This window comes from Ascaphus truei, chromosome 14, assembly GCF_040206685.1.
Source record: "Ascaphus truei isolate aAscTru1 chromosome 14, aAscTru1.hap1, whole genome shotgun sequence".
Lineage (NCBI taxonomy): Eukaryota > Metazoa > Chordata > Amphibia > Anura > Ascaphidae > Ascaphus > Ascaphus truei.
In genome coordinates this window covers 48095009-48122951 of record NC_134496.1, presented here as the reverse complement: position 1 = coordinate 48122951, position 27943 = coordinate 48095009, and the positions used below count along the sequence as shown (strand labels likewise).

Genomic DNA, 27943 nt, shown 5'->3' with positions numbered 1-27943 from the left:
GGAATAGCTAATCATTTACACGCAGAACAGGTAACAGGGGAAACCCCTCCCAGGAATAGCTAATCATTTACACGCAGAACAGGTAACAGGGGAAACCCCTCCCAGGAATAGCTAATCATTTACACGCAGAACAGGTTACAGGGGAAACCCCTCCCAGGAATAGCTAATCATTTACACGCAGAACAGGTTACAGGGGAAACCCCTCCCAGGAATAGCTAATCATTTACACGCAGAACAGGGTACAGGGGAAACCCCTCCCAGGAATAGCTAATCATTTACACGCAGAACAGGGTACAGGGGAAACCCCTCCCAGGAATAGCTAATCATTTACACGCAGAACAGGGTACAGGGGAAACCCCTCCCAGGAATAGCTAATCATTTACACGCAGAACAGGGTACAGGGGAAACCCCTCCCAGGAATAGCTAATCATTTACACGCAGAACAGGTTACAGGGGAAACCCCTCCCAGGAATAGCTAATCATTTACACGCAGAACAGGTAACAGGGGAAACCCCTCCCAGGAATAGCTAATCATTTACACGCAGAACAGGTTACAGGGGAAACCCCTCCCAGGAATAGCTAGTCATTTACACGCAGAACAGGTTACAGGGGAAACCCCTCCCAGGAATAGCTAATCATTTACACGCAGAACAGGTTACAGGGGAAACCCCTCCCAGGAATAGCTAGTCATTTACACGCAGAACAGGTTACAGGGGAAATCCCTCCCAGGAATAGCTAATCATTTACACGCAGAACAGGTTACAGGGGAAACCCCTCCCAGGAATAGCTAATCATTTACACGCAGAACAGGTTACAGGGGAAACCCCTCCCAGGAATAGCTAATCATTTACACGCAGAACAGGTTACAGGGGAAACCCCTCCCAGGAATAGCTAATCATTTACACGCAGAACAGGTTACAGGGGAAACCCCTCCCAGGAATAGCTAATCATTTACACGCAGAACAGGTTACAGGGGAAACCCCTCCCAGGAATAGCTAATCATTTACACGCAGAACAGGGTACAGGGGAAACCCCTCCCAGGAATAGCTAATCATTTACACACAGAACAGGTTACAGGGGAAATCCCTCCCAGGACCAAAGTGAGCTAATTCCAGTGACATGTTTAAGGGGTCTCAGCTGGGTGATTCATACATTTGTTTTACCCAAATCTGACACCTATAACAATTTTATATGTATAGTTTAAAGGTGGACTTGGGAACCGTTTGATTCGCTCTGGCTGCTCCCTTTGTGCGATGTCACTGAGTGATCAGCCAGTGCTTGTTCGCCCCTTTGTACAGAACGAAACATTTTCCTTTGTCAGGAAAGATGCTTTAAGACGGGCAACCCCTTCTTAAGCATGTTTTCTACATTTCATTTTCACAGCACTTGGAGAACGGGGAGTTTTGGAGATGAAAGTACTGCTAGGTTTAAGTCTCAGCTTATCCTTTCGAATAGGTAATCATCGTTTTTTAGACAGGGCTAGAAATAAAAGTGGCTAAGGAATTGGAGTTTGTATTTGTCAGAGAAACACTACATAATGCTGTATATTGCTGGTCTCATCGTGTGTACTGGTTACATTATCTTTAACTGTGCATGCAATGTCTTGTATATACTGTAATGTATAACCCTGTTCACTTATGTAACTATGTATTTGTAACCATGTATTATTTGTCATCATAACTCTGTGCCCAGGACCTGCCTGAAAACGAGAGGTAACTCTCACTGTGTTACTTCCTGGTAACACATTTGATAAATAAATAAAATAAATTATAGGAGATAAATGAAGAGTTCATGTAACATGTCCTATTCACAATACCCTTTCAGGACAGTGTATTTCAACCCACGTACACTGGAGAAGATTTAACCTGTACTGTGAATAATCTCCAACGAAGCACGCAATATAAATTTAGGGTAAGTCTTCTAAATGTATTGTATCAATAAACGTATTGATGTTTTCAGATAACCGAATAAGTTCATATTTCTTACCACCAGATGGCACTGTTCTGTTCTGCCTGTACTATGGTTAGAATAACGTTTGTTATGTCTGCGAGCTTTCATATCATAACTGGAATCATCTCCAAAGACATTTCCATTAAAGGGCACGTATAATTCCTGTTGATAGCAGACCTTTTTTGCTCTCTAGCTGGAGTTGTGACCTCATTTCCACACTGAGCCGCTTGCAGAGTATTGTGTGACACGAGACGTGCTGCATTGCATTTTAAATGCGCAACTAGCTGTGATGCACAATGCAATTGTGCTACTCTTAGTAGTAATACTAACGATGTATCTTTATTTAAGGGTACAAAGAGTTGTATTCAGGGTATAGATGCATGATGATTCAAAATACAAGAATACATTTAGAAACCTGTCTACTGCATCCTGCACTGTGGATTAAGCCGACTACGGGTTATACAGGGTGGGCAACTCTAATACTCAAGAGCCACCAACAGGTCAGGTTTCCAGGATATCCTTGCTTCAGCGCAGGTGGCTCAGTTGACGTCTGAGCCTCTGATTGAGCCACCTGTGCTGAAGCAGAGATATCCTTAAAACCTGACCAGTTGGTGGCCCTTGAGGACTGGAGTTGCCCACCCCTGGCATTATCATGGTGTTAAGCCTGCATTATACCCCTTGTACAGGGGTGCTCAACTCCAGTCCCCACCCCCCTTCCAAAACAGGATGGGTTTTCTGGATATTCCAGCTTTAGCACAAGTGGTTGAATCAGAGGCTCAGTTTTCGATTGAGCCACCTGTGCTGAAGCTGGAATATCCTGAAAACCTGACCGGGGGGAGGAGTATTTGAGAACTGGAGTTGATCACCACTGCAGTAGTATACTCTTCCAATAAAGAATGGATCCAAATGGAGAAATACCCATACAGCAGGTTCCCCTTACCTGTGGTAACACGGACATTTGCATTGCGCACGGTATGGTTATAAACAATACCTGTCGGTAGAAAGGGCTCACTGTTATCCTGCAGCTAATGCTCGGCTCCCTTCGTTGCAGCTTATCGCTTCTAATGTTGAAGGAAGTAGCAGCTCTAGTGAAATTTTGGTCTGCACGACAAGCCCAGATAGGCCCGGACCTCCATCCCGGCCTGTCGTGAAGGACGCCGTTACTGCGCACGGATTCACTATACAGTGGGGTATGCAAAAGACTTTCAACACAGTATGTTGCCTACGTATAGTAACCTCAATGTTCTTTTATTGCTCCCGATGGCGCGTTGCAGCGGGACACGCACATCAGCAGGCGCCATTAAAAATTAATTAGCTGCACGTAAAAAAGGGCGGGGCTAACGCGTTATTGTAGGTACTACCAATATTTTATGTCTCTAAATTCACTTTACCTATTCAAGTTTGGTGGGATTAAAACACATTGGTCAGTCTTTTTATTTTATTATTATTATTATTATTATTTGTATATGTAAAGCGTGTGACAATGTATAATTCTACATTCTTACCTAAGCTGGCAATCGTTTGGTGCGCCAGTTATAACTCTGTCAAAATTCTGATTGTGTGCCTAATGAAATGGCCGCCTTCTGACTGCTGCAGACTGTGAATAAGTAACCATATATTACTAAGTGTAGCACATTATTGTTACAGCTTTCAAAGTAATAGACAGTCTGCTGTTTGGAACACAGTAACAGATCTGTTTGTGATACTTTGTTGCTAAAGTGCAGAGCTCAAAAAGGTGTGTGTGAGCCTGTTTCAAAAGAGGAAGTGGATGTGGCTTTCTAAATGGTTGCTGTAACAACCAAAGGATGATCAGTACATTAAAAAAAATCATTAGAAATGTAATTAGGTTTTTTTTTAAAAATGCAGACATTATTATCTAATACTACACTAATACTAATACTACACTAATACTAATACTGCACTAATACTAATACTGCACTAATACTAATACTGCACTAATACTAATACTGCACTAATACTAATACTGCACTAATACTAATACTGCACTAATACTAATATTACACTAATACTAATACTACAGGGCTGATTTATTTTATATGACTTTTCATATTTTGCTGCTTTAAATTATATCCTTCTTCCAAAAATCAGCTAACTTTATACTGTGTCCGTAACAAGGAATAGAAAGGAAGTGATTAGGAAACACATGGGGGAAGTACAGTGAGTGCCGGGGTTTGTAACAGGACAGGCTGCTGCCTATTACTCAACTTTCAATAACTCTGTGTCTTCCAGACCCTCCGGAGGACAGTGGCGGCTCCGAGATCCTGAAATACCTATTGGAGATTTCGGAAGGGGGTGTGGAAGGTGCGTTTAGATACAAAGGCTGGAAAGTCTGTGCTGGCGTTGAAAGGTCCTTCTTTCGGATTTCGGTTTGACATTTATCGTTACGGATTTAATCAACGGGAAATAATTATTGGAAGAAAGGTCGGAAGCAACCTCACAAACTAACCCAGGGGGGCTCTCAACTCCCGTTATCACCCCCCACCCCTGCTCTGCCCCAACCGGTCAGGTTTTAAGGATCTCCCTGCTTCAGCACAGGTGGCTCAATCAGTGACTGTCTTTGACTGAGCCACCTGTGCTGAAGCAGGGATATCCTGAAAACCTGACCTGTTGGTGGCCCTTGAGGACTGGAGTTGGGAGCCCCTGAATTAACCCACTCGCTGGGGGGTCTGCAACGCATTGCGGCGCCATGGCCTCTGGCCGCAGAAAGGATTAATGGTAGACGAGTGACTGTCATTGTGTTGCGCATCGTGGCATCTCTAGCCATTTGTTTTTTTTTTAATACGTGTGCCACCCTCGCGCCATGTCCGTCACCGCAAATAGCGAAGGAGCGTACGTGGAATATAATGTTCTGAAAGTGAAAATGTCACTATAGGCTGTCAGCTCCCCAAAAGTATAATGGCAAAGAGGGGGTCACTATAACAAAAATCACGGGACCATCCCAAGAATCTCTCATATGCCCAGTCCAAATGGATGTTCCCCTCCTATAATAATCAACACAGAAACCTGTCCTGTTGGCTGCTTGAGTTTCTGGTGAGGGGTACGATTCTGTTTTCTTGTAAAGAGACACTATTACCGACACAGGTCTTCTGCTTGGTCACAAGTGAATAGCAATACTTAGAATTGCATCTTCAATTTCATGCCGGTACTATCTAACTGTAGCTACAATTTAGAAAAAGTGGTTGTTTTCACGTTAGATTCAATTCAGAGCTTTTACAGCGATCCCACTTTTAATTTATTCTGCTTTTCATTCCTTTAAGATGTATAATTGTGTAACTCCTATTTATAGCATAAGATTTGCTTGAATAAGAATATGCTGAACCCACGGGACCTCCGTTTTAACAAGTTCAGCGCTATTGCGCACTTCATCATTTAGTGGTAATGTTCATTTATTTGAAATGTCAGGGAGCAAAATTCAAGCGGAAAAAAGGCAGGATAGTAAAAACAGAATATCGAGATTTAGTCACTTTCTACCAATTACAGTGTGAAGGTTGCTTGTTCTCAGTTAATGAATTTTAAGAAGGTCACCTTGACGTAAATTCTATTTTCTCCTGCAGTTTGAATTGGAGGAATATTAAATTAAATGTAAACTCAGTAGACCCAGAAGACGTACCATAGAAGCGCCTTTATTACCTAGATACTTGGTTCTTTTTCCCAATATTGTTTAATTCCAATTGGTACCAGAATGGTTACCATTGTTTTCAACGTTCCATATCTATGTACCAGAGTTGAATTTATTTTTCACGGCTTGGTCACAAGGCATTTCTATACAATTCATCATACTGTACATGGTAGTAAATTATATGTAATGCTTTGTGTCACAATAAATAGGTATTTAAACAATGAGGGATTGGCCAAAGTTTGAAATCTCTTCACAAACCACTGTCGGCTGTTTACAGAAATGTACACAAAACACGAACATACTATAGTACAGTATTTCTTTTATTTATTACAGCAAATCAATGGAAGGTGGCATATAGTGGATCGGCAATAGATTATACCTGCAATGACTTGAAGCCGGGCACTTTGTATAAGCTTCGCGTCTGCTCTATCAGCACAGGTGGACACAGCCAGGTAAGCGGTACCCAAAGCTTCTATGCCAGGGTGGGAAACTCATGTTCTCAGGGGCCACCAACAGGTCAGGTCTTAATATACTGCGCATTCTTTGATTTCTATAGTAGGTTTTAGCCCACCTCCCCAGCAGTGCAAGATCTTTGCAACACTTTCCTGTTTGTGATGATTTGTTGCCAATATTCCCAGCAGTTTGAGCTGCAAACTGTAACAATAGATGTTACCTTAGTAATATAAGAATACATTGTAGCACTGACTGAAGGATTAATTGAAACTGAAAGGCAGCCATTTAGTGAACCCTGGGAAGCAGGATCTTTGCTGATCGATCATGAGAGAACTAATCAATTGTCATCTTGGGTCATTAGTTTTCAATGAAAGTAAGCAAAGGCTGCATACAGTATGTATTACAAAAATAAAAGTGTGTGTGTGTGTGCGTGTGCGTGTGCGTGTGTGTGTGTGTGCGCGTGTGCGTGTGCCGCTTGGATTGCCTTTTTAAATTATGCTCAATTGTGGCATTGAGCAATCCAGACACAGCAAAATCCCTATTTCAGGTTTGGAGTAAGACTAAGTATAGTTATGAATTAAATAACAATGTTCAGGCCCAACCTTAATAGAATTTAGTGGATTGGCAATGCTATGATAATGCCTCATTTGCATATTATTATAGCTAAAATCCCTTATTGCTAACACTATGCTCTTTAGGGGATAAAACATGTCTTAATGTTATGTTATTGTCCTTTAAAGATACACTTTTAGTCTTAACGTGACATTAAATTAGGTTAATGCCACACTGAGTGACTTACCAGAGCTTTGTGGATCTGGACCTAAGAGATTTTTTTGACTGCGTTTAGCATTTGAAATAAACCCATGCAAAGATAACGATGCATATAATGATGTCTTATTCACTGTTTTACGCTGTGTTGGAACTCCTGTTTTCCAGTGTTCTGAGAGTCAGCCCATCCGCACATTAAGTCTCGCGCCAGGTCCCTGTCAGCCACCCAGAAGCCTGAATAAACCAAAGCACAAAGAAGTACACTTACAGTGGGGTGAGTATCACTGGGGGGGGTCCTTCTCTGTGTGAGTCTCCGAGGCCACAGCCTGATCGTACAGGGTGTCGCTGAGCCTTGTTTACTTACAGAATTGAACTTTTAGTTCATTTTCTAGTGAAACAGAGAGTTTTAACGGTTCTTTAATTTTCTATTTCATGTACAGGCATACCTCGCTTTAAGGACACTACTTTAAAGCTGCAGTTCAGGCAATATCCTGCATGTTTGTTTGTTTTAATAAATCAGTTCTGTAGTAAGAAAAAATACTTTTAGCATTTTCTGTTTTTAAAAAAACAACTTTGAAAGACCAATTTTCTTGTATTCTATTTTAACAGCCATTTGCTAAGGCACTGCCCCTTCATGTCCTGTCACAAGCCCTGGCACACCCCTTTGTCAGCACTGCCCTCCCTCTAGCACATGTCAGTGCAGGAATGCTCATGAATATTCATGAGCTTCCACTGACTGACAAGCAGAATATAAACAAATCCCAGCTTTTAATATGACACCAAATTTCGACCTATCAATACATGGAGAACGAATTGACCTGCAGCTATACAGTTCTTTAGGTAATTAGAGATTGCCCACATGAAACTATTGAAGTAAAAAAATAAATGTAAAAAAAAAAAAAAAAAAAGACTGAACTGCAGCTTTAAGTACACTCGCGAGTAAGTACATATCGCCCAATAGTCAAACGGTAGCTCGCGCATGCGCCTGTCAGTACGTCCTGAACAGCAATTCCGGCTCCCTACCTGTACCGAAGGTGTGCGCAAGCGGGGAGACTATAGAGCCTGTTACACATGCGTTATTTACATCAGTTATGCACGTATATGATGTTTGCAGTACAGTATATGCATCGATAAGTGGAAAAAAGGTAGTGCTTCACTTTAAGTACATTTTCGCTTTACATACATGCTCCGGTCCCATTGCGTACGTTAATGCGGGGTATGCCTGTACAGATATTATGTAAGTTGGGGCTTGGTTTTTCTTTCCCGCATTCAAAGTGTATTATACGGCACTGTTTGTCTGCTAGGGGATCCTCCCACTGCAAGGGGTTGCCTGCCCAAATGTCATTGTATATGTGTGAAATTAGTCAAGTGGGCACTGCAAAAAATGTTTTTATACGCTTAACCAGACAGTAATAAAGTGACCGGCGCCCTCCAGCGTGCAGTGTCCAGCCAATTAAAATCCCACGTGTGAACACATTCACATGTCTCAGATCCACAGCCCTGCCTTCCCCATTATCTCTTAACATACAATGCTTCCACTGCAGCCAGGGATTCTGGGTAATGACATGCAAATGAGCACTCGCAGTGTGTCACTTTTTGCTTCGTATCCATTTTCACATGGATCCCTATAAGCTTACGCCCGCCGCATTACACAGCTTTTCAGCACAGCCGGGGTTAAAGAAGTGCATAACCAGTAACCCTGCTCACAGACCGCTGTTTCAACCGTGCTTCACCGTAACATTCAGCATTTGGCACGTTTGATATTGCAGCTGCATTTCACCCGAGTTTTTTCTTTGCAGAGTCATTTTCGTTACTCCAGTCGCGATCCGATTCAGATTAGGAGTATTTTTGTATTTGCATATTTGTTATTGTGTCAGTGTTGCTTCACACTATGCAACCTCTTATTATAAAGCACCTATAAATCACATTTACACAGGCTGGCTGCCTCGTTCTGTGAGAACAATATTGCCGGGGATAAGAGATCGGGGCACATCCTGATTGTCTCACACAACCGGAACCTAATTAACCTTCCTACCTGTAGCTTAAAATATGGTAGCAAAACCCTTTCCAAATGATTGTCTTGCCAAAGGCTGACTTTAAGTACATCAGTAGTAGTATTATTTATACAGTGCCAGTATTAAAAGCAGTTATTCAATAGTTTTAGCCTAAAAATCAAGCATCGGAGGATGTCATTCCTGCATATTTGCGTCATATGATTTTAGTTTTCGGAGGGGGCCCCAAAGCACCAAACTGAGTAAATGTATCATTACATTTCGATTCTTTGCTACTTTTGTTAAACGTCAATAAAATAAGTAGGCGTTTTACCATTCAGTCCTCATCCTTGTTACTGTTATTGTGGAAATCTGTGAAACCAGAATGATAATGAACAAAAATGGAATAATGATCGTTACTGGGTAACACATTTAAACTGCGCATCTTATGTCATAAAACCTGTGATATTCATGTCAGCATTGCAGTCAGCAGCCCAAAGATCTGCGTGTAGTATTGCGCCAAACGGAGAGTCTTTGTCACCTCGTGTGGCAGTGAGGGGCTTGATTCTCAGTATAATGACCTGTGACAGAGATTAACTAATTGGAAGCATTGGATTGGATATAATGTAACTGCATATTTAACTATTTAGGATAACATAAATAACGTATGACTATATGTCTGGCATATCAACATTCACTGTCTGATTTCATCGCATGGAAGGAATAGACAATTCAGATACAATGAAAAGTGGCAAAAATCCCCCACCGTACAGTCAATAAAAATACCACCTGTGGGGCATTTGCATGTTTTAGACAGGTCTGCCACCCTGCCTTTCCCCATTATCTCTTAGCATACAGTGCTTCCACTGCAGCCAGGGATTCTGGGTAATGACATGCAAATGAGCACTGACAGTGTGTCACTCCTGGATTTTATAGTACCTCATTCATACGCTTTGAACTGTTTTATCATCTTCAAAACCATGCTTTACATTAAACGCGTCCCGATGTACACCAGCTTGACCTCAGTAAAGATCAGGTTCTCCTCAGGTGCCCCTGTGTCCGAGCCCAGCTGCCAGGGAGCAGAGTACAGTTTGGAAATGTCTGCCCCGGGAGAAGATGCAGCAGAAATCTATCATGGACGTGACTTGGAGTGCACGGTCACCGATCTCCTTCCTGGAACTACTTATCATTTCAGAGTCCGAGCTTTGAATGACGGAGGAGTAAGTTAACATATTCATTGTCCGGGTAATGCTAATGCATTTATTGCATGCCATTTCTGCGTATATTGCCTGGAAGCCATTAGTGTCTTCGGGTTAAAGGTTAGGCTGGCATATTCAGGTTAGGCTGGCATATTCAGGTTAGGCTGGCATATTCAGGCTAGGCTGGCATATTCAGGTTAGGCTGGCATATTCAGGCTAGGCTGGCATATTCAGGTTAGGCGGGCATATTCAGGTTAGGCGGGCATATTCAGGTTAGGCGGGCATATTCAGGTTAGGCGGGCATATTCAGGTTAGGCGGGCATATTCAGGTTAGGCGGGCATATTCAGGTTAGGCGGGCATATTCAGGTTAGGCGGGCATATTCAGGTTAGGCGGGCATATTCAGGTTAGGCGGGCATATTCAGGTTAGGCGGGCATATTCAGGTTAGGCTGGCATATTCAGGTTAGGCTGGCATATTCAGGTTAGGCTGGCATATTCAGGTTAGGCTGGCATATTCAGGTTAGGCTGGCATATTCAGGTTAGGCTGGCATATTCAGGTTAGGCTGGCATATTCAGGTTAGGCTGGCATATTCAGGTTAGGCGGGTATATTCAGGTTAGGCTGGCATATTCAGGTTAGGCGGGCATATTCAGGTTAGGCGGGCATATTCAGGTTAGGCGGGCATATTCAGGTTAGGCGGGCATATTCAGGTTAGGCGGGCATATTCAGGTTAGGCGGGCATATTCAGGTTAGGCGGGCATATTCAGGTTAGGCGGGCATATTCAGGTTAGGCAGGCATATTCAGGTTAGGCTGGCATATTCAGGTTAGGCTGGCATAGTCAGGTTAGGCTGGCATATTCAGGTTAGGCTGGCATATTCAGGTTAGGCTAGCATATTCAGGTTAGGCTGGCATATTCAGGTTAGGCTGGCATATTCAGGTTAGGCTGGCATATTCAGGTTAGGCTGGCATATTCAGGTTAGGCTGGCATATTCAGGTTAGGCTGGCATATTCAGGTTAGGCTGGCATATTCAGGTTAGGCGGGCATATTCAGGTTAGGCGGGCATATTCAGGTTAGGCTGGCATATTGAGGTTAGGCTGGCATATTGAGGTTAGGCGGGCATATTCAGGTTAGGCAGGCATATTCAGGTTAGGCGGGCATCTTCAGGTTAGGCGGGCATCTTCAGGTTAGGCGGGCATATTCAGGTTAAGCGGGCATATTCAGGTTAGGCGGGCATATTCAGGTTAGGCGGGCATATTCAGGTTAGGTGGGCATATTCAGGTTAGGCGGGCATATTCAGGTTAGGCTGGCATATTCAGGTTAGGCTGGCATATTCAGGTTAGGCTGGCATATTCAGGTTAGGCTGGCATATTCAGGTTAGGCGGGCATATTCAGGTTAGGCGGGCATATTCAGGTTAGGCGGGCATATTCAGGTTAGGCGGGCATATTCAGGTTAGGCTGGCATATTCAGGTTAGGCGGGCATATTCAGGTTAGGCTGGCATATTCAGGTTAGGCTGGCATATTCAGGTTAGGCTGGCATATTCAGGTTAGGCTGGCATATTCAGGTTAGGCGGGCATATTCAGGTTAGGCTGGCATATTCAGGTTAGGCGGGCATATTCAGGTTAGGCGGGCATATTCAGGTTAGGCGGGCATATTCAGGTTAGGCGGGCATATTCAGGTTAGGCGGGCATATTCAGGTTAGGCTGGCATATTCAGGTTAGGCGGGCATATTCAGGTTAGGCTGGCATATTCAGTTTAGGCTGGGATATTCAGGTTAGGCGGGCATATTCAGGTTAGGCGGGCATATTCAGGTTAGGCGGGCATATTAAGGTTAGGCGGGCATATTCAGGTTAGGCGGGCATATTCAGGTTAGGCGGGCATATTCAGGTTAGGCGGGCATATTCAGGTTAGGCGGGCATCTTCAAATTATGGTGGCATATTTGGGTTGGGGTATGGGGAAAACTGAGCAAGTCTTATTTATTCTGCTGCCAATGAAATAAATCTGAACACCCTTCTTGATCTGGCTGCTTGGTAAATAGTGTCTATGTTTAGGAAGGGCATTACTTAATAATCCTCGAGTCATTATGTTTGGCGTTCTTGTAATGTAGGTGCAGTATATTGCAGTAACTGCCTTTTGTGTCTGTTTTGACATAACTGTGTTGTATGTAATGTGGTGCCTTACTGGTAACATTCATGATCTAAATAACTTATTATTCCATCAGTTTAGCATTTTACTTCTCCATGACCCCCAATAACAGCCCATAACGTCTTATTTTTTTAATTGACTATGGCCCATATTTACTAAACTGCATTCTACCATAGGGACCTTCTGGTACTGAAAGCCAGTGGGGGCATAGCGGTCCGTTGAAAGCAGCAGTCCAAGCTGCCGTCCCCGCCCCCCCCCCCCCTTTAATATGTGCATCAATACAATCCACACAATAAGTAATTAGCTAAGTTGCCGATCGATCTGTTCTCCTGTGATCGATCGTCAAAGATTCGGCTCGGGGGTTCACTAAATGGCTGTCAGTGCAGCAGAAGAGGATCCAGGATGCAAAGTTCTGTGGGGAAGATCATGTGACCAGGCAGTCACTAGATACAATTGGTGCACTGCTAGAGAGAAGGCAGGGCTCAAAAAGGGGTGTGCCAGAGCCTGTTTCAGGAGCGGAAGGGGATGTGACTTTGTAAATGGTTGCTAGAGAAACAGAAAAAAGGTTGTTACATTATAATACATAAAAAATGTAATTCAGAGTTATTTAAAAAGAAATGCAACAAGTATTTTCTCATAGTACAGAACTGATTTATTTAAAAAAACACATGTAGGATATTGCTTGGTCTGCAGCTTTAAGACAATTGGGCTTGAATGTTTGCGATAGTTGTGTCTTCTTTCTACCGAAGCCTGTAGATTGTAGTGCTGCTGAAACTTGATGTAAGGTATCTGTTACTAACTAATGTAACCTTTATTTGTATTTTAGTATGGCCCTTTTTCAGACACTACAGAAATCACAACTGCAGCGGGACCGCCGGCGCAGTGCAAGGCGCCAGTTCTAACATTCCTGTCTGACACCTGTGTACTTATAGACTGGGAGGTAAGAGCCCGCGGCGTAAGGGTTTCAGGACACGAAGGCGGCTGTGATGTCATAATTGGAGATGGGCGAATCCGCCCAAATCCGTTTCCCGGATTTTACCCCCACAATCCATTTCGCAATGTAAACTCCGCAAATGGATTTGGGCGGTTTCATCAAAATCCGCCATTGGATACAACGCGTGGACGGATTTGTATAATTAATCAGCGGATTCCGCGATTTCTGATTCTACAAATCTGTTCACGCGTTGCGGAGTGCACCGGTAATAATAATAATAATAAAAAATAAGCAAACCACGAATCACGTTTTTGACATTGAGCCGCTGAAATCCGTGGACCAAAGGAACCGCCCGATCCGCTGCGGATCCAAATTCGCCCTCCAAAATTCGCCCATTTCTAATCATAATGCAGAGATGGTGCAAATCACAGAGGAACTTCTGTACAGACTGCAACGGGGACTCCTAAAAGCTGCTAATAAATTGGGGCAATCTTGTAAAAAGGTTTCTAGAAAATCAGAATTCTTGCAAAACAAATTATTTCCTTAAAGGAGAAATCCAAGGGCTTTTAATTTTCTTGCATAGGATTTAACCAGGGGGTCTCTGGAGCTGAAACACATTCATTTCAGCTCCCGAGACCCCCCTTCTTCCCGAGCTACAGACCTCCAAAGGGGGTGTCAGTGTATCTGCAATGTTTAACACTCCCGCGTCACGCTGGCCAATAGGAAGCTGCACTGGGTGACGCCACGGCTTCCGATTGGCCCGCAGGGTGCGGGAGTTTTGAAACTCCGCCATTACGTGGACCCTGCTAGCCGAGCGGAGTGGCTACCGGCACCCCCTATGGAGGACTGTATCTCCAAATGCAGGGGTCCCCCCCGGAGCTGAAATGAATGAGGCTCCGCTTCAGAGACCCCCTGCTTCAACCCTGTGTAACCCATCCCCCCAATACACAAAAAACTGGACCACACTTTATTGTAGATGACGACCTTCTTGATGTCTTTCATTTCGGAGACTCTTTCCTTTTTTCCTAGTCAAAGCACCTGAGGTTGTGAGCGAAGAAATAGATGGGCAGCTGCAGGTGTACCCCGTAAAATGGATTGGTCACGGCTTAAAGCGCACGCTTTGTTAGTCATTTGTAGAATTTGCTTGTTAGAGATATTATATTTTAAAATATTCTGTATTCGTGTTGGTAGCAGGTCCTTTCAAACCTTCCCAGAAGTGATGGGATTAAAATGCTTCCTTCCTGGAAGTGATGGGATTACAATGCTTCCTTCCTGGAAGTGATGGGATTCAAGTTCTCTGACACTGAAATTAAACGTGGGTCGTCCATCAATAGAAGGATTCCAGGCCACCTGCTATTTAGAGTAAAGTCAGGAAGCATGAGATTCTTCAGCCTTTACAGTCTAAAGCAGGGGTAGCCAACCCCAGCCCTCAACGGCCACCAACAAGTCAGGTTTTCAGGATATCCCTGCTTCAGCACAGGTGTCTCAATCAGTGACAGTCATTATGATTGACCACTGATTGAGCCATCTGTGCTGAAGCAGGGATATCCTGAAATCCTGACCTGTTGGTGGCCCTTGAGGACTGGTGTTGCCCACCCCTGCTCTAAACTCGATGTAGACATTGTAGCAGTAGCACGCTTTCTCAGAAACGGACCCCGAACAATTCTTTCAGCTTCGTCAATTCTACAGCACTTATTCCACTTTTGCCATAGCTCTGACTGCTAAACACAACTCCTCTTTGGAATGCGCCTCTGTCATTTATGAACACAAAATTATACTAAAGCAGTTGGTTTACTTCATTATACCTCCATTATGTTAATCCAACCCGATTTTAGTAAATAAAAAAAAAAATTCAAACTGCCTTTGCGTTTGGTTGTTATCCTGACTGCAGAGTGCCTTGTGAAATCAGCTATTGGCTGTTACAAGAGAGACATACATATATAATAAATTCCCAGGGCAAATTAAACACATTGAGGATTATGCATTGTTTTAGAATGGTCTTGAAATCGGCAAACTCGCCCTGTTATTGAAATCATTGCAGGACATTTTCCCCGTTAGCAAGTAATGGCCAATTCGACCTACAGATTATATTTAGCATTTTATCTGTTACTGTTTCACTTCTAGAATCACATTCGTGATTTGGTGCACAGAAAGTCTTCAGAGCCCCATTTTCCTTGAGTCCCCTAATGATTTAGTGCAGGAGCGGCCAACTTCAGTCCCCAAGGGCGACCAACAGGTCAGGTATTAGAGAGATCCCTGCTTCAGCAGAGGTGGCTCAGTCAGAATAACTGAGCCACTGATTCAGCCACCTGTGCTGAAGCAGTGATATCATTAAAACCTAACCTGTTGGTGGCCCTTGAGGACTGGAGTTGGCCCACCCTTGCATTAGTGCAGTGTTTCCCAACTCCAGACCTCAGGGAACCCCAACAGGTCAGGCCTTAAGGATATCCCTGCTCCAGCACAGGTAGGTCAATCAGCGGATCAGACCTGTGCTGGAGCAGGGATATCCTTAAGACCTGACCTGTTGGGGTTCCCTGAGGACTGGAGTTGGGAAACTCTGCATTAGTGCATATTAACCACCAGTTATAGCCTCCCTCTTTTTCAAAGACTCTTCCATCCCATACCTTGCTGAGACTCATGCATACTGTCTGTTAAACTATTAAATAAATACTAAACGTGCCAAGTAGAATGGAAATTCTTTTACTCTATTGAAACTCCAACAAGTCAGGCTAAGTGGGACTGGTAGTTAGTGCGTAGCTGGCACCCCTGGCATTTGGAGAGGGTAATTGCATGCCCTTAGCATTGTTCAATTGTAGGTTGAGTTTATTTTACTGTCAGACAGGACACGTTGTTATTGTAAGTTACTGATGTAATAGGCACATTGGATTATCTCTCTCTCAGATCAACTCCTCGTTTTATTTATTTAAATTATTGCTCGCTACCTCTATATTGCGGCTGCACTGTATTTTAACCCCTTAACCGTCAGCCTCTACCACCAAGAAGCGATTGGACAGCATGTTTCTTAACAAGCGCTTTTAACAAATAATGTTATGTTTCAGAGTCCTGAGAGCAACGGGGCAGACATCTCAGGATACAGACTGCAGTGGGCAAAAGAAGACGAGGCCCCAGAGTTAGTTTACATTGACACGGACACCAGTTTTCAGATGTCTGATTTATCTCCAGCGACACATTACTGCTGCAGACTCCAGGTAGGATGGGGTATCCTGCGAATGTATTTGATGCAGAGCACCATTGGGTATATCAAAACAAGTATTTCCAGAAAGCCTTGAACACATTCCTCATAAGACATCCCTTTTATGTTCGCCTTAGGTCTTACCTTCAAATAACTCAATGCAACAGAGGGTAATTGGGCTAGTATTGCCATTCTTTGGAATGGATATCCTGCCTTTGTGAGTAACCAGCTTTGATTGAGAGCTCTTGATACAGTGATTTAATTATATTTACTTTTATATCTCAGGACTCCACTATATGTATATGTTATATTATTGTACCCCTGCATTGTAAATGATTTTGACTGCATGTTTATATAAACACCCTGCAATGTGCCGCATACATGGTGGGCACAATATCCAAATAATACACTGGTAGATGGACAGTTTCATGACAGAAACTTCTCGGCAGCAGTAGACTTACCTAAAGGATGAGTCTATTCATGCACTGCTGCTTTGTACCATTTCCCCTTGAATTACGAGCGTGCAGTGTGCTGAATTACAACAATCATGTCATAAACCCTGTTTGCGAAACCAAGAGATTATTTCAGCTGCGTACCTAGAAGTGACATCTCTTTGCAGTGCACAGGGAAGAAAGCACAATTGAAGACACTTTTTTACAAAAGCTTTTACAATGTTTCCATTTTTTTGAATGGTACAAAATGTGTTACTAGAAGTTCATTTTCCACCTTGAAAAGCATTGCAAAGTGGTAACCTGGTAATACACCGAGTAAAAGCTTTAAACACTTGGAAGAAGAATTCAAATAAAGTCACAGAAAGTAGACACAGAGGCAGTGTACTTTGCTATAGTGCCGGAAGCAGGTAATGTGTGATTATGGGGGAACACTGCTGGCAAATAATGCTTCTATTAACTTATTCTTATGGTACATTGTACATTCTTTTGGGCACCATTAGTATACCGGGGCGAGATGTACTTTTCTTCTGCACTCTGGGACAGTAAATTCAATTCAAAAGATCAATCATTTGTTCCAATAATATAAGTAATAGTCTGCACAGGAGATAATACCCATCATTTATTTATCTTTCTGTGCATTGTGAGGCTTTGTCTGGGCCCCGAACTCTTAGAGACTTACATGAGCAAACACATCCCCAGAACCCACAGATTGCAGCTATAGATGAGTTAATTTCCGTTACTACGCACTGTGTCTGTTTCTGTGACACATGGAAGTGTTTTCCCAGCAGGGGTTTATTATTACAAGGATCACAATGCATTCTGGGCACTTTTTCACAGGCAGAAGTGGCTGTACGGTGCATTCACTTGTAGTCAAAATCAAAACTAACTTTTGAAATAAAGTTCTTCCTCGTCTTTCAACGGTCTAGTGTGGATTTGCTTAAAGAAGCAATCCAAGGGGGACGTTTGTATTTATTATTTTCTCACATTGGATTCTCCGGGGTCAAACCCTGTTCATTTCAGCTCCGGGGACCCCCTGCTTCCAGAGATACTTACCTCCGTAGGGGGGTGCCGGTGCCTCCCGCGGCATATGGGCCAGTAAAAAGCCGCACCAGATGATGTCACGGCTTCCTATTGGCCCGCAGGGAATGGGAGCTTGAAAAGCATCCATTATGTGAACCCTGCTAGCAAGCCGGAGTGGCTACCGGCACCCCCCTACGTCGGTAAGTATCTCCAGAAGTAGGTGGTCCCCGGAGATTAAATGAATGGGGTTCAGCTCCGAAGACCCCCTGCGTCAATCCTGTATAAAAAAAATGGGAATAACGGCGAGCCTGGATTGCTTTTTAGAAGTGTTTAAAATGTTTTTTAAAAAGCGTTGGGAAAAAAAACAACAGCAACCTGAGTGGACAAGAGCTGGAGACATGGCAGAAGTGTGTGTGTGTGTGTGTGTGTGTGTGTGTGTGTGTGTGTGTGTGTGTAAAACAAATATGTTCCTCTGTCTTTTATTCCACCTACTTGTACAAGTGAAAAAAAGAAACATTGAACACTAATAGTATTACTACCAGTAAGTGAATAAAAAAGATTTAGAAAACCATGTGCAACCATTCTGTGCTCTCAGCAGCAGACTAATTTAATCACACATTTAGAATGGGAAAATGCTAATATATCCGTGGCAAAATATAGAGATTAATGCAGTTCATGGTTATGGTAATGAGTTTGACAAAATGTGTTTTCAAAAGTAGACAAATACCAGTGCTGTGCTTTATACCAGAGGTAGCCAACTCCAGTCTTCAAGGGCCTCCAACAGGTCAGGTTTTCAGAATACTCCCGCTTCAGCACAGGTGGCTCAGTCAAAAATTGAGCCACTGATTGAGCCACCTGTGGTGAAGCAGTTTCTTCGACTTAGCCACTGATTCAGCCACCTGTGTTGAAACATGTATATCCTGAAAACCTGTCCTGTTGGTGGCCCTTGAGGACTGCAGTTGGCTACCCCTGCTTTATACCATCTCCGAACCAGGCAAATAATATCAGTGGCAGGCTCGAAAAGGATGTAAGCTCTTCTCTGGAACTGCAAGTTTCCAGAATAGATAAATAATGTGCCTGACGCAATTTAAAAAAAAAAAAACATATTAACTACAATTTGTGCTTCGTTGAACCAACACTTGAAAAGTTATTAGCACATTTTACCTATCAACCAGCTCTTAAGGAAACCACATTAAAAGCATATTAACGTAGCAGCAGGAGCGATTCAATGCATTCTCAGAGAAGAGAAACTTGACAACATTGTGTAGCTCAATTGTGACATTTGTCAATGCCAATCAGGGTAGCCCTAAACCGGGAGTGGCCAACTCCAGTCCTCAAGTGCCACCAACAGGTCAGGTTTTCAGGATTGAGGTGATTGAGCCACCTGTGCTGAAGCAGGGACACCCTGAAAACCAGACCTGTTGGTGACCCTTAAGGGCTGGAGTTGGCCACTCCTGCCTTAAACTATTGCATGGCCAGCCTCAATAATAAAGCAGTATTTCATATTTAGGATCCCTTCCGAATGTTAACATAATGTAAGAGAGAGTACATTGCCTAAAGCTTCTTCCATTTATAGCACACAGGTCTAAAAAGAGATATTAGTTATTTCCCTCAACAAAAATAAGCCAATAATACATGGATAGAGGAGGGGATAGACTTCTTATTACTGCTGGCAAAAGGCCTTCGTATAAGATCAATATGTCAGACGTAGCAACTTGAAGTTATGTTTTGTTTAAATAGAAAGAGAGACGGGTATTTGCATGTGTATTGATATGTCGGTGGGGATCAGATCTGCTTAGGGTTTATTTACTTTTAAGCTGACAAAGTCTTCTGTGAGCTGTTCAGTGTCTGTTCAGTGTCTCCTCAACAGTTCACAAACACACCGTTCTCAGTTTGTTAGTATTATCTACCATGTGTACTATGCAAATTCCATGGAAGGTTCCTGACTCATAATTGGAACATTTATGTCATACACCTAAACATATTTATACACTGCACCCAACGTTATGATAGCGTTGAAACAAATTGCTACAAGTGAAGAGACATGCATTTGTGTGTGTGTCCCCGCATAATGCACACTCTACACTGGTGATCAACATCATGTACTTCTCATGGGTGGTTCTGTTGGCATGTACACAATTTGAGCTTTTATTTGAAATTATAGTCATGCAAATACAATGAGTGACCGCACTAACAGGACACGGAGACTGGGGGCTGGTTGTTTGGTATGCATAGGAGATATTATAATAAGCAAAATGGCAATTTGTGTCACTAGACAACAATTCAAGCTTCAAAATCAAAACTACTGTACCTGGCTTGGGGGGTCTTATTTGTTCATGATCTGCATTCTGCTTGTAACGGTTTGGAATACGAGCTTTAGAGATGGTATCTGATCTTGGCATTGAGGAAACATGTAAGAAAAGGTGCAATTCATCTTGCTGGGGTCCCATTCCCGCACCCCAGGGCTGCTAAATACTGCAGATCTCTTTCTACACTGGGTCGGACGTTTGTAAACTATAATCCAATTTCCTTTTTTTTTTTTTTTCCAGGCTGTAAATTTGTCTGGCGTCGGATCTTTCAGTGATTTAGTGAGCTGCAGAACCCCCGCCTCTGTACCTGATGCGGTATGTAACCTTTATGTGATGGATGGCGCACATGTGGAAACGCGCACAATTCTATCCTCCGTGCGTCTTCTGTTAAGCTGGGAAGAGGCCTGCAACAATGGATCTGAAATTATTTCTTACAACATTGACTTGGGAGATATTAGCATCTCAGTCGGGAACATAACGAGCCACGTCATTGAGGATCTGCTGCCGGAGGCATCTTATCAGTATGTGGTATTTCAGTTTTCATTTCAAACACAGAAGTACTTGACAATATTGAATAGATGTGTGCGGATGTCTGTAAATGTGCTTTGCCAACATTGTTACGACTTTCTCCTCAATTGCAAGTTTTTTTTTTACGATGTTTTCGCACAGCTTTGGAATGCTCGGGAAAATAAATGCTATATTTTTTTTCCCACCAGATTACCCCACAATTTTGTGACTTTTGACAGAATTGTGCGCAAAACGGCAGTGTATAATAGAGCCACGTGACCTGTAGAGTTGTGCAAATAACAAATGCTGTCACGTTTCGCCGGGTTCGCGAACTGCCACGAAAACAATTGCGCATGTCCGATATTGATGTGCTCGGGAATGGAAATAACCAAATGTGCTTATGTTTCTTCATCTGATTCTGAAGAGACTTTGGCATGAAACATGTTTACATCGTTGTATCTTCCTAGTAGAAGCTGCCGTTACACGGTGTAGCAAGACTTCCTGTTCCCACAAACAAGCAAAAGGCCGTGGTGCCCGGCACGGTGCTGTGACACACCGGCATGGGGTCCGCGCTTCTGAATGCTTTACAAATGCATCTCGTCTTCAGTCACAGCATGTTCAACAGATTCATTTATACGGGCACCTATTCCCAGCACTTAACCAAACAGACATGATGATACTGTACATGCAATAAGTGCAAATATTGCAGTATGGTATGAAATTAGGAATATCTGCACTGAAGAGTTAACCATTTAAAGTTGTGCGAACATCTTCCACTTCTACACCAGGAATGAATTAAACCACTTGGTGGACCTATGTCACTGCAATAACCACCCGAGATTAATTTTCACGGCCCGTTTTTATTAAGGGTAAGATTAATTTCCATTCAGAATTCTGCTGCTTTCTCATTTGAGATATTCATCAATTCTTAATAGAGCGATGATAGTCATTCTCATTGCACACGCTCCACGGGCAGGCTTCAGACGTCACTTATACTGAGAAAACAAACAGAGCTTGTGGAGATAGGTTTACAGGGGAATTTCTATTTTTATAGCTACACAGGCAGTAACATAGTCTTGAAAATAGTTAACAAATTTTTTTTAATGGCTTCTTCGATCTCGTACCATTTGCATTGAATCATTAGGTACATTAGAAGCAAGTACCTTTTATTGCACATTGAGGAAATGTCACCCAATTGTTTCCATAGCCCAAAATCAAGAACATACCAACTGTACAAATTACAGTATGTGTGGGGTGTTAATGTATTTAAAATGTAAAAGTCGCCACAGGACGTGACGAGGTTTAACCGAGGCGCGCCATTGAAAGATGACAACATGTATCTGTCAGAGTATCACATATTACGTTAAAAAGAAATAACTGATTATTTCTTTTTTTACTAAGGAAAGATTATAATAGGATTTAAACAATGTTTCAGGAGGGGGATGGGTTATAAGGTGACTTCTAGCACATACGGTGTCTTATGGTGTAGCTCTTTTTAGTGAATAAGGCCCCAATCGCTTGCCCACGGTCACGTGCAGAGCTGCCTCTTTCCCACACAGCTTCTCTTCCAGCCTAGTAGAGATGAGGCCAGATTCATCTCCACCCTGCACTTGGATGCGGGTGAATCACGGCCCAAGTGCAGTCTGATCCCTGCCAAGTGCAGAGCAGGGGGGAATTTCCCATCCGGAATAACACAACGGGGGTCCCTGCGTCTGGACGAGATGCACAGTGAGAGCAGAGAGAAGCGGCCCCTCTCCCTGCGCAGCTCTAACAGGCAATCACACTTTTTACATTTTATTTTTTAATCATAGGATTGAACTAGGGGTGTCTCCAGAGCTGAACCGCATTTATTTCAGACCCCTGCTTCCCAAGTTACAGGCCTCCATATCGGGTGCTGGTATCTCCTGCAAGTTTAAATGCCCCACGTCACGGCCCACATTTAAACTTGCAGGACATACCGGCACCCCATACTGGGGCCTGTACCTCGGGAACCAAGGGGTCCCCTGACCTGAAAGTAATGCGGGTTTAGCTCCGGAGACCCCGTGCTTCAATCCTATGTAATAAAAATGTAAAATAGCTTCATTACTTTAGTGGCTAATCACTAAGGTAATGAAGAGGTTAAACAGAAGTACCAGTATTGTTGGGGTAGAGAAGGTGGGTGAAGCTTGTAGTTGCCCCAGGGTGGGTGGTTAGGCCTCCCAGGAGGGTTGCGGGAGGGGTTAACCCCTCAATTACCTTTGAGGTTACAACGGCTAAGGTAATTAGGGGGTTAACCCCCCTGCTACCCACGCAGGAGGCCTAACCAACCACCTTGGGGCAACGACCCCCTTCACCCACCCCTCAATACAATCAAATACAATACAGTCAAAACAAACACTAGCCATTTGTTAAATTAATGTGGCCCCATCTGTATGTTTCTTTGCAAATCATAATTAACTAAACAAAAACAGGTTTTGAAAAATGCATAAAAGTAATCTCAGGTGCATGAAAAAAACGGAAGCATGTGCTTCCAAAATCAGGGCTCTAAAATATGCATGTACGTCCAAAGTAATATGTAACAATGTCAATAGGATGTATTGTATATGTATACAATAACAATAATGCTGTTGGTGATGTGTCCGGGTCCACTGCAGAAAGTAGAATAAAGACAGGTCACAAATACTCACATGTACAGAGTGCAATTATATAAAGATACTAGGGATATCAGAAAAACCCAAAGATGGGAAAGTCAGACCCCCAGTTAACGAATAATACACAACCCATAGAGGTAGACCTTGAAGTTAAGTATAAAAGTCCATATAATTCAAAAGGTATAATGGGTACTCACAACCTTGTGGAACTGTTTGCCCGAACACAGCGTGCTCTCAGCCTGGATAGATGCCGGAAATGGAGTCCCAAGAGGGAGTGTGATGGCGGTGCACTGCGTTCCGGAAAACGGAGGCTGGGTCACTAAAAAACGTACTTAATTACATCAGCTGCAACATACTAACAGACAAGAATCTTGAGAGGAAACTCTGACGCGTTTTGCGCATGCGTGCGCTTAATCCTAGGTGCATACTAAATTTTAGAAAAACACCGATCTAGCAAATATTGTAGAAATATTTCCGTTTAAGAAAAAAAGTTTTACTTAAAATACTCGTCCATCGGTTCTACCTGGACAAGTTGCTGCTTTACTGTTACATGATTGGGAATACCAATGGTTTCAAACACCAAAGAATTGAAGTGAATACAATGTGTCATTTCATTCTTTCACAAGGCCAGGATTTACTAAGCGATGAGTGGGGGGTATTGCACCCTAATCCAGCCAGTTAAATGGTAGTTAACGCCAGATCAGAATGCATCTTCCCGCATGGGTGCTTAGTGAATTTCCACCAAAGTGTGCACTTTAGATGCGGCTCTCCATTCTACGTTTCAGACACACAAGTGTTTATTTGGGTAAAAAAACATTTATCAAACCATTCTTTTGCCAAAGGGTCGCGATGCACGCCAAGCCCCACTGCCTGCAGCAAAGTTACGAGATGATATCACAAAGCCTTTTTTCATTAAGTGGCAGTAGCTGGCTCCTTGTTATATTTCACTGTTGAAGTGTAAATCTGCTGATTACATTGCAAAGTCACTTCTTAACCATCAACTGCCTCTGATGATAATAAGCACGTACACGCAGAGAAGGGGACCGTTTCTATTCCGTGTGTGAAGGAGAAAGCTTTTAGTTCATGGACATTTGGGATAATGAACCAAGTGGTGAGCAAACTAAGCTAATGCCAAGATCACCATGATGAATCTCACTTACCCTGTTGTACCTTAGCACAGGGGTGCTCAACTCCAGTCCTCAAGACCCATACCCCACAGGTCAGGTTTTCAGGATATCCCTGCTTCAATCAGTCCACTACAGCAAGGGATTCGGGGAAATAACATGCAAATGAGCACACAGTGCCACTTTTTGCTTCAAATTAATTTTGACATGGGCCCCTATAGGTGTATGCTTGCAACATTACCCAGCTTTTCAGGACCGTCTGAGTTAATTGCATAGACGGTAAACCTACTCACAGCTGTTTTTGAGTTTCATCACCGTGAGGCTGGTTATACTGACTTTGACAATTGAAGCTGGGATAGGTTTCAACCTTAAATAAGTTTATGGTGGGTAAATAAAGTGACACAACCCCTCCACCGCATAGCCTCCCTAACCAAATTGGTATGACCAGCTGGTTTCCTAAAGGCTCATGGGAGCACGATTATACCAAAGTAACATGCAAGCCGTCTTTGTTTACATTTTTTTTTGGCCTTCCAATTAATTGTTTTAATAAGGGGCCATATTAAATTACTCAGATTAAACCTAGGAGTCTGGTTGTCTCCAAGATGATGATTGAAAAACCGGTGCTTATTTTTAACCATAAAGATGGCTGCAATGATCATGAGTGAACATAAGAAGATCCCAATCAGGGTGCTAAAGTAAATGTCTACTGAAATGGGAACTAATGTGTTTTTGTCTCTCGCGCTGTAAATTAGATTGTCTGAATTAAGCCTTGAAGGATGGCAGAATATTTGTCATGCCGAGCTGAAGCAGCAACTCAAATGCCCTTTCAGGAGACGGCGAAGTCTGAATGCCTCATAGTTAGGATTTGTTTCTGTTCTTTTCTCTTATTATGGGGACGTGTGACCGGGCAAGATCTTATCGCTCCCATTTCACTGTCAAGAATGTGGTTGGTCAGCAAATTCCATTGGTCAAAATGTACTTTAAAAAAAAAAGTGTAGTTAATGCAGGAGAGTATAACCCAGATAAACAAAGGGGTTTATTAAAGAACAAAAGTGTTCAATGAGAAAAGGCGCTGACTTTGTAAACCAGTGTTTTTCAACCTTTTTTTTTTTTTCTCTCGAGACACCTCTAACCACAGTGATCAGTTGCTGAGGCATCCCTACAACAGGACAGGGTCACAGAAAACACAGGACAGAGAGACTGCCACAGGAGACAGATAGCCAGATGGGGAAGGGGAGACAGAGCGGACAGAAAGTCACAGAAAAGCAAAGACACACAGACCAGAGACACACTCCTCTCTCTGTACTGCCCCTTCCGCCTCCTCTGCTTGGCCACACCCAGCAGGCTCCTGACAGTGGGTTTGTGATGCAGCTCCAAAGGGTTCACCAACCAAAGTCTGTAATGGCGGATCCCAGGCAGTGAGTTCCTGAGCCCGTGTAGGGACTACGCACTTAGTAAGACCCCAAAATGCACCTTAGCATGGCGTGGTATAGCTGTCATTACAGCAGGAGCTTCCAAAGTCGTTCCCCACAATACTTTGAATTCACCGCAGCAAGGCATTGTGGGACGTGGCTTTGGAAGCTCCTACAGTGAGTGACAGCTATACCCCCCATGCTGCCTGCACACGCTGAGGGGCAGTTTGTGACCTTATTAAGCGTGTGTTCCCCCCACAAGCTCAGGACACAATGCTGCCTTGGATCGGTCACACAGTTTTGTCAGAAATAGTCTGTCATCAATAAGATTTATTAATTGGGGGTTCACTGACCAAATAGTATCTAGCAAGAGGTGCACAATGTACGAAAGGTTGGGAACCACTGAACTAGTTGAAGCAAATATATATTATTTATTAGCATCAGGGGTGAGCAAAGTTTCCTACATGCGCTCCCCTCCGGCTCGCGACCCCCCTCGCTGCATGGCTCCGGCGTCAAATGACGTCACGGGGGCCATGTGATGCCACGTTGCCATGGCGTCATTTGATGCCATGTTACCATGGAGACGCGTCGCTGGAAGGGATGGTAAGTAAAAATTACAAAGGCTTCACGCGATCCCTGGCATTTATTTTAAATGCTTTCGGGGAAGCGCGGGACCGCTAACAAACCGTGCCACCACCCCAGAAAATCTCGCGCACCACTGTATTAGCGAATGGGGCTTATCACAGCTTTCCCAGAAACATATTGAATATTTGTAGCCAGTAATATGGCAGTATGTCAAACACAAATCTTTTATTATTAAGACTCAAGTCTTTAGGTGGTCTGGCCTAAACAATCTGTTTTTATATAACTGTTGTCTAATAGATCACAACTGATTTGTTTTAAATAAGCTGCGAACTGGACAAAAAGGCCAAGATGTTCTTGCTGTGTCCAATTACAGTTCTTCACTTTTGTTCCAATTCAGAGTTGTTTTTTTACTTGACTCGTTACAGAGTATGACGTTCATAATTACAACATTCATTTAAAGCGGTGCCTGTGACAACGTTACTTTTCTAACAGGGTTTTGTGTGTATTCTGAATAATTTATTTCTGTCTTTGAAATTGAATAGATTATATTTTGTCATAGTACAGTGTCACAATATATTTGCAGCCCCCCAATCATTATCTTTAGAAATAGTGTAGCTTAAAATAGCCCCAAATTTGAGTCTGATTTAGTGCATATGCTAACATTACCTTTTAACTCGCAATAGTAACGAAAAAGGAGTTGGTTTGGTTATTGGTGTTCGAAGTCGTGATTTAATTACTGGTGTTTCAAATCGTGGTTTTGTTATTGGTGTTTGAAGTCGTGGCTTGGTTATTGGTGGTGTTTGTCGTGGCTTGGTGGGGTTTGAAATCGTGGTTTGGTTATTGGTGTTTTGAAAGAAACTGGAAGAGTTGAGGTCCGTGACGGAACTCCGATGAACACGCAACTATAAATATGGGATACCCTGCACTAATAATCAACATTTGCACTAAGTATACTACAGTATATAAACAGTCATTATGGTCATAGTCATATTTTAGCTTTATTGTGCCACTGAGCCGGAAATGAGATTGCTTCCCGAGTCCCATTGTCAGTAAGGTTAAGAGGGGCTCTGTAGCCGGTCCCTCCCTCTCACCCCTCCAAAAAATGTATGGTTACCCATATATTTCTGGCTATAAAGCGGCTTTAGATATACAGTATTTATAAGCACTTATATAAAAGTGGCGTGGCACTGCTACTTGTGGTCCATGATTATCCATGTTTGTATTTACCCTGTCACAGATCGGGCACTCTACTCAGCCAATGAGTTAATTATCTGGGAAAGCTCATATCAGCCACTTCTCATGTCACTGCACACGATTAATTCATGGGTGATATTTTGGGGGGTATTTAGGAGCACTGACAGGACTATAAAAAGAAACCTCTCGGCAGTATTTATATCCCGAGGTCAGGAATAATATTTTTTAATGTGGTTTTCACGGCCCTTTGTATGAGTTCAGAAGTTTATGGGCTGGAAGGCTCCTGTTTCCCCCCCCCCCCCCCCTCAGTATCTTCATGTTTAGTAGAAGCAGTGGGAAAATAATTAGATGAATGTTTCATAAATAAATTAGCTGAAGTACATATCAGCAGTTTGGAAGCGGATTGATCCCTGTATTCCTGATTCAACAGTTTGCC

At 43.0% G+C, this 27943-nt stretch overlaps 1 protein-coding gene across 2 annotated transcripts in view; it reads left to right on the top strand.

Moving 5' to 3' along the window:
* Positions 1–27943, top strand: part of FNDC3B (fibronectin type III domain containing 3B) — a 226689-nt gene that overhangs the window by 177092 nt on the left and 21654 nt on the right. For both annotated transcript variants that reach the window (XM_075570783.1, XM_075570784.1), the window contains 9 exons: positions 1825–1911; positions 3002–3140; positions 4201–4272; positions 5924–6042; positions 6980–7085; positions 9850–10022; positions 12974–13087; positions 16141–16290; positions 20296–20576. In XM_075570783.1, coding sequence (XP_075426898.1) covers positions 1825–1911; positions 3002–3140; positions 4201–4272; positions 5924–6042; positions 6980–7085; positions 9850–10022; positions 12974–13087; positions 16141–16290; positions 20296–20576 — 1241 coding nt within the window. The remainder of the gene's footprint in view (positions 1–1824; positions 1912–3001; positions 3141–4200; positions 4273–5923; positions 6043–6979; positions 7086–9849; positions 10023–12973; positions 13088–16140; positions 16291–20295; positions 20577–27943) is intronic.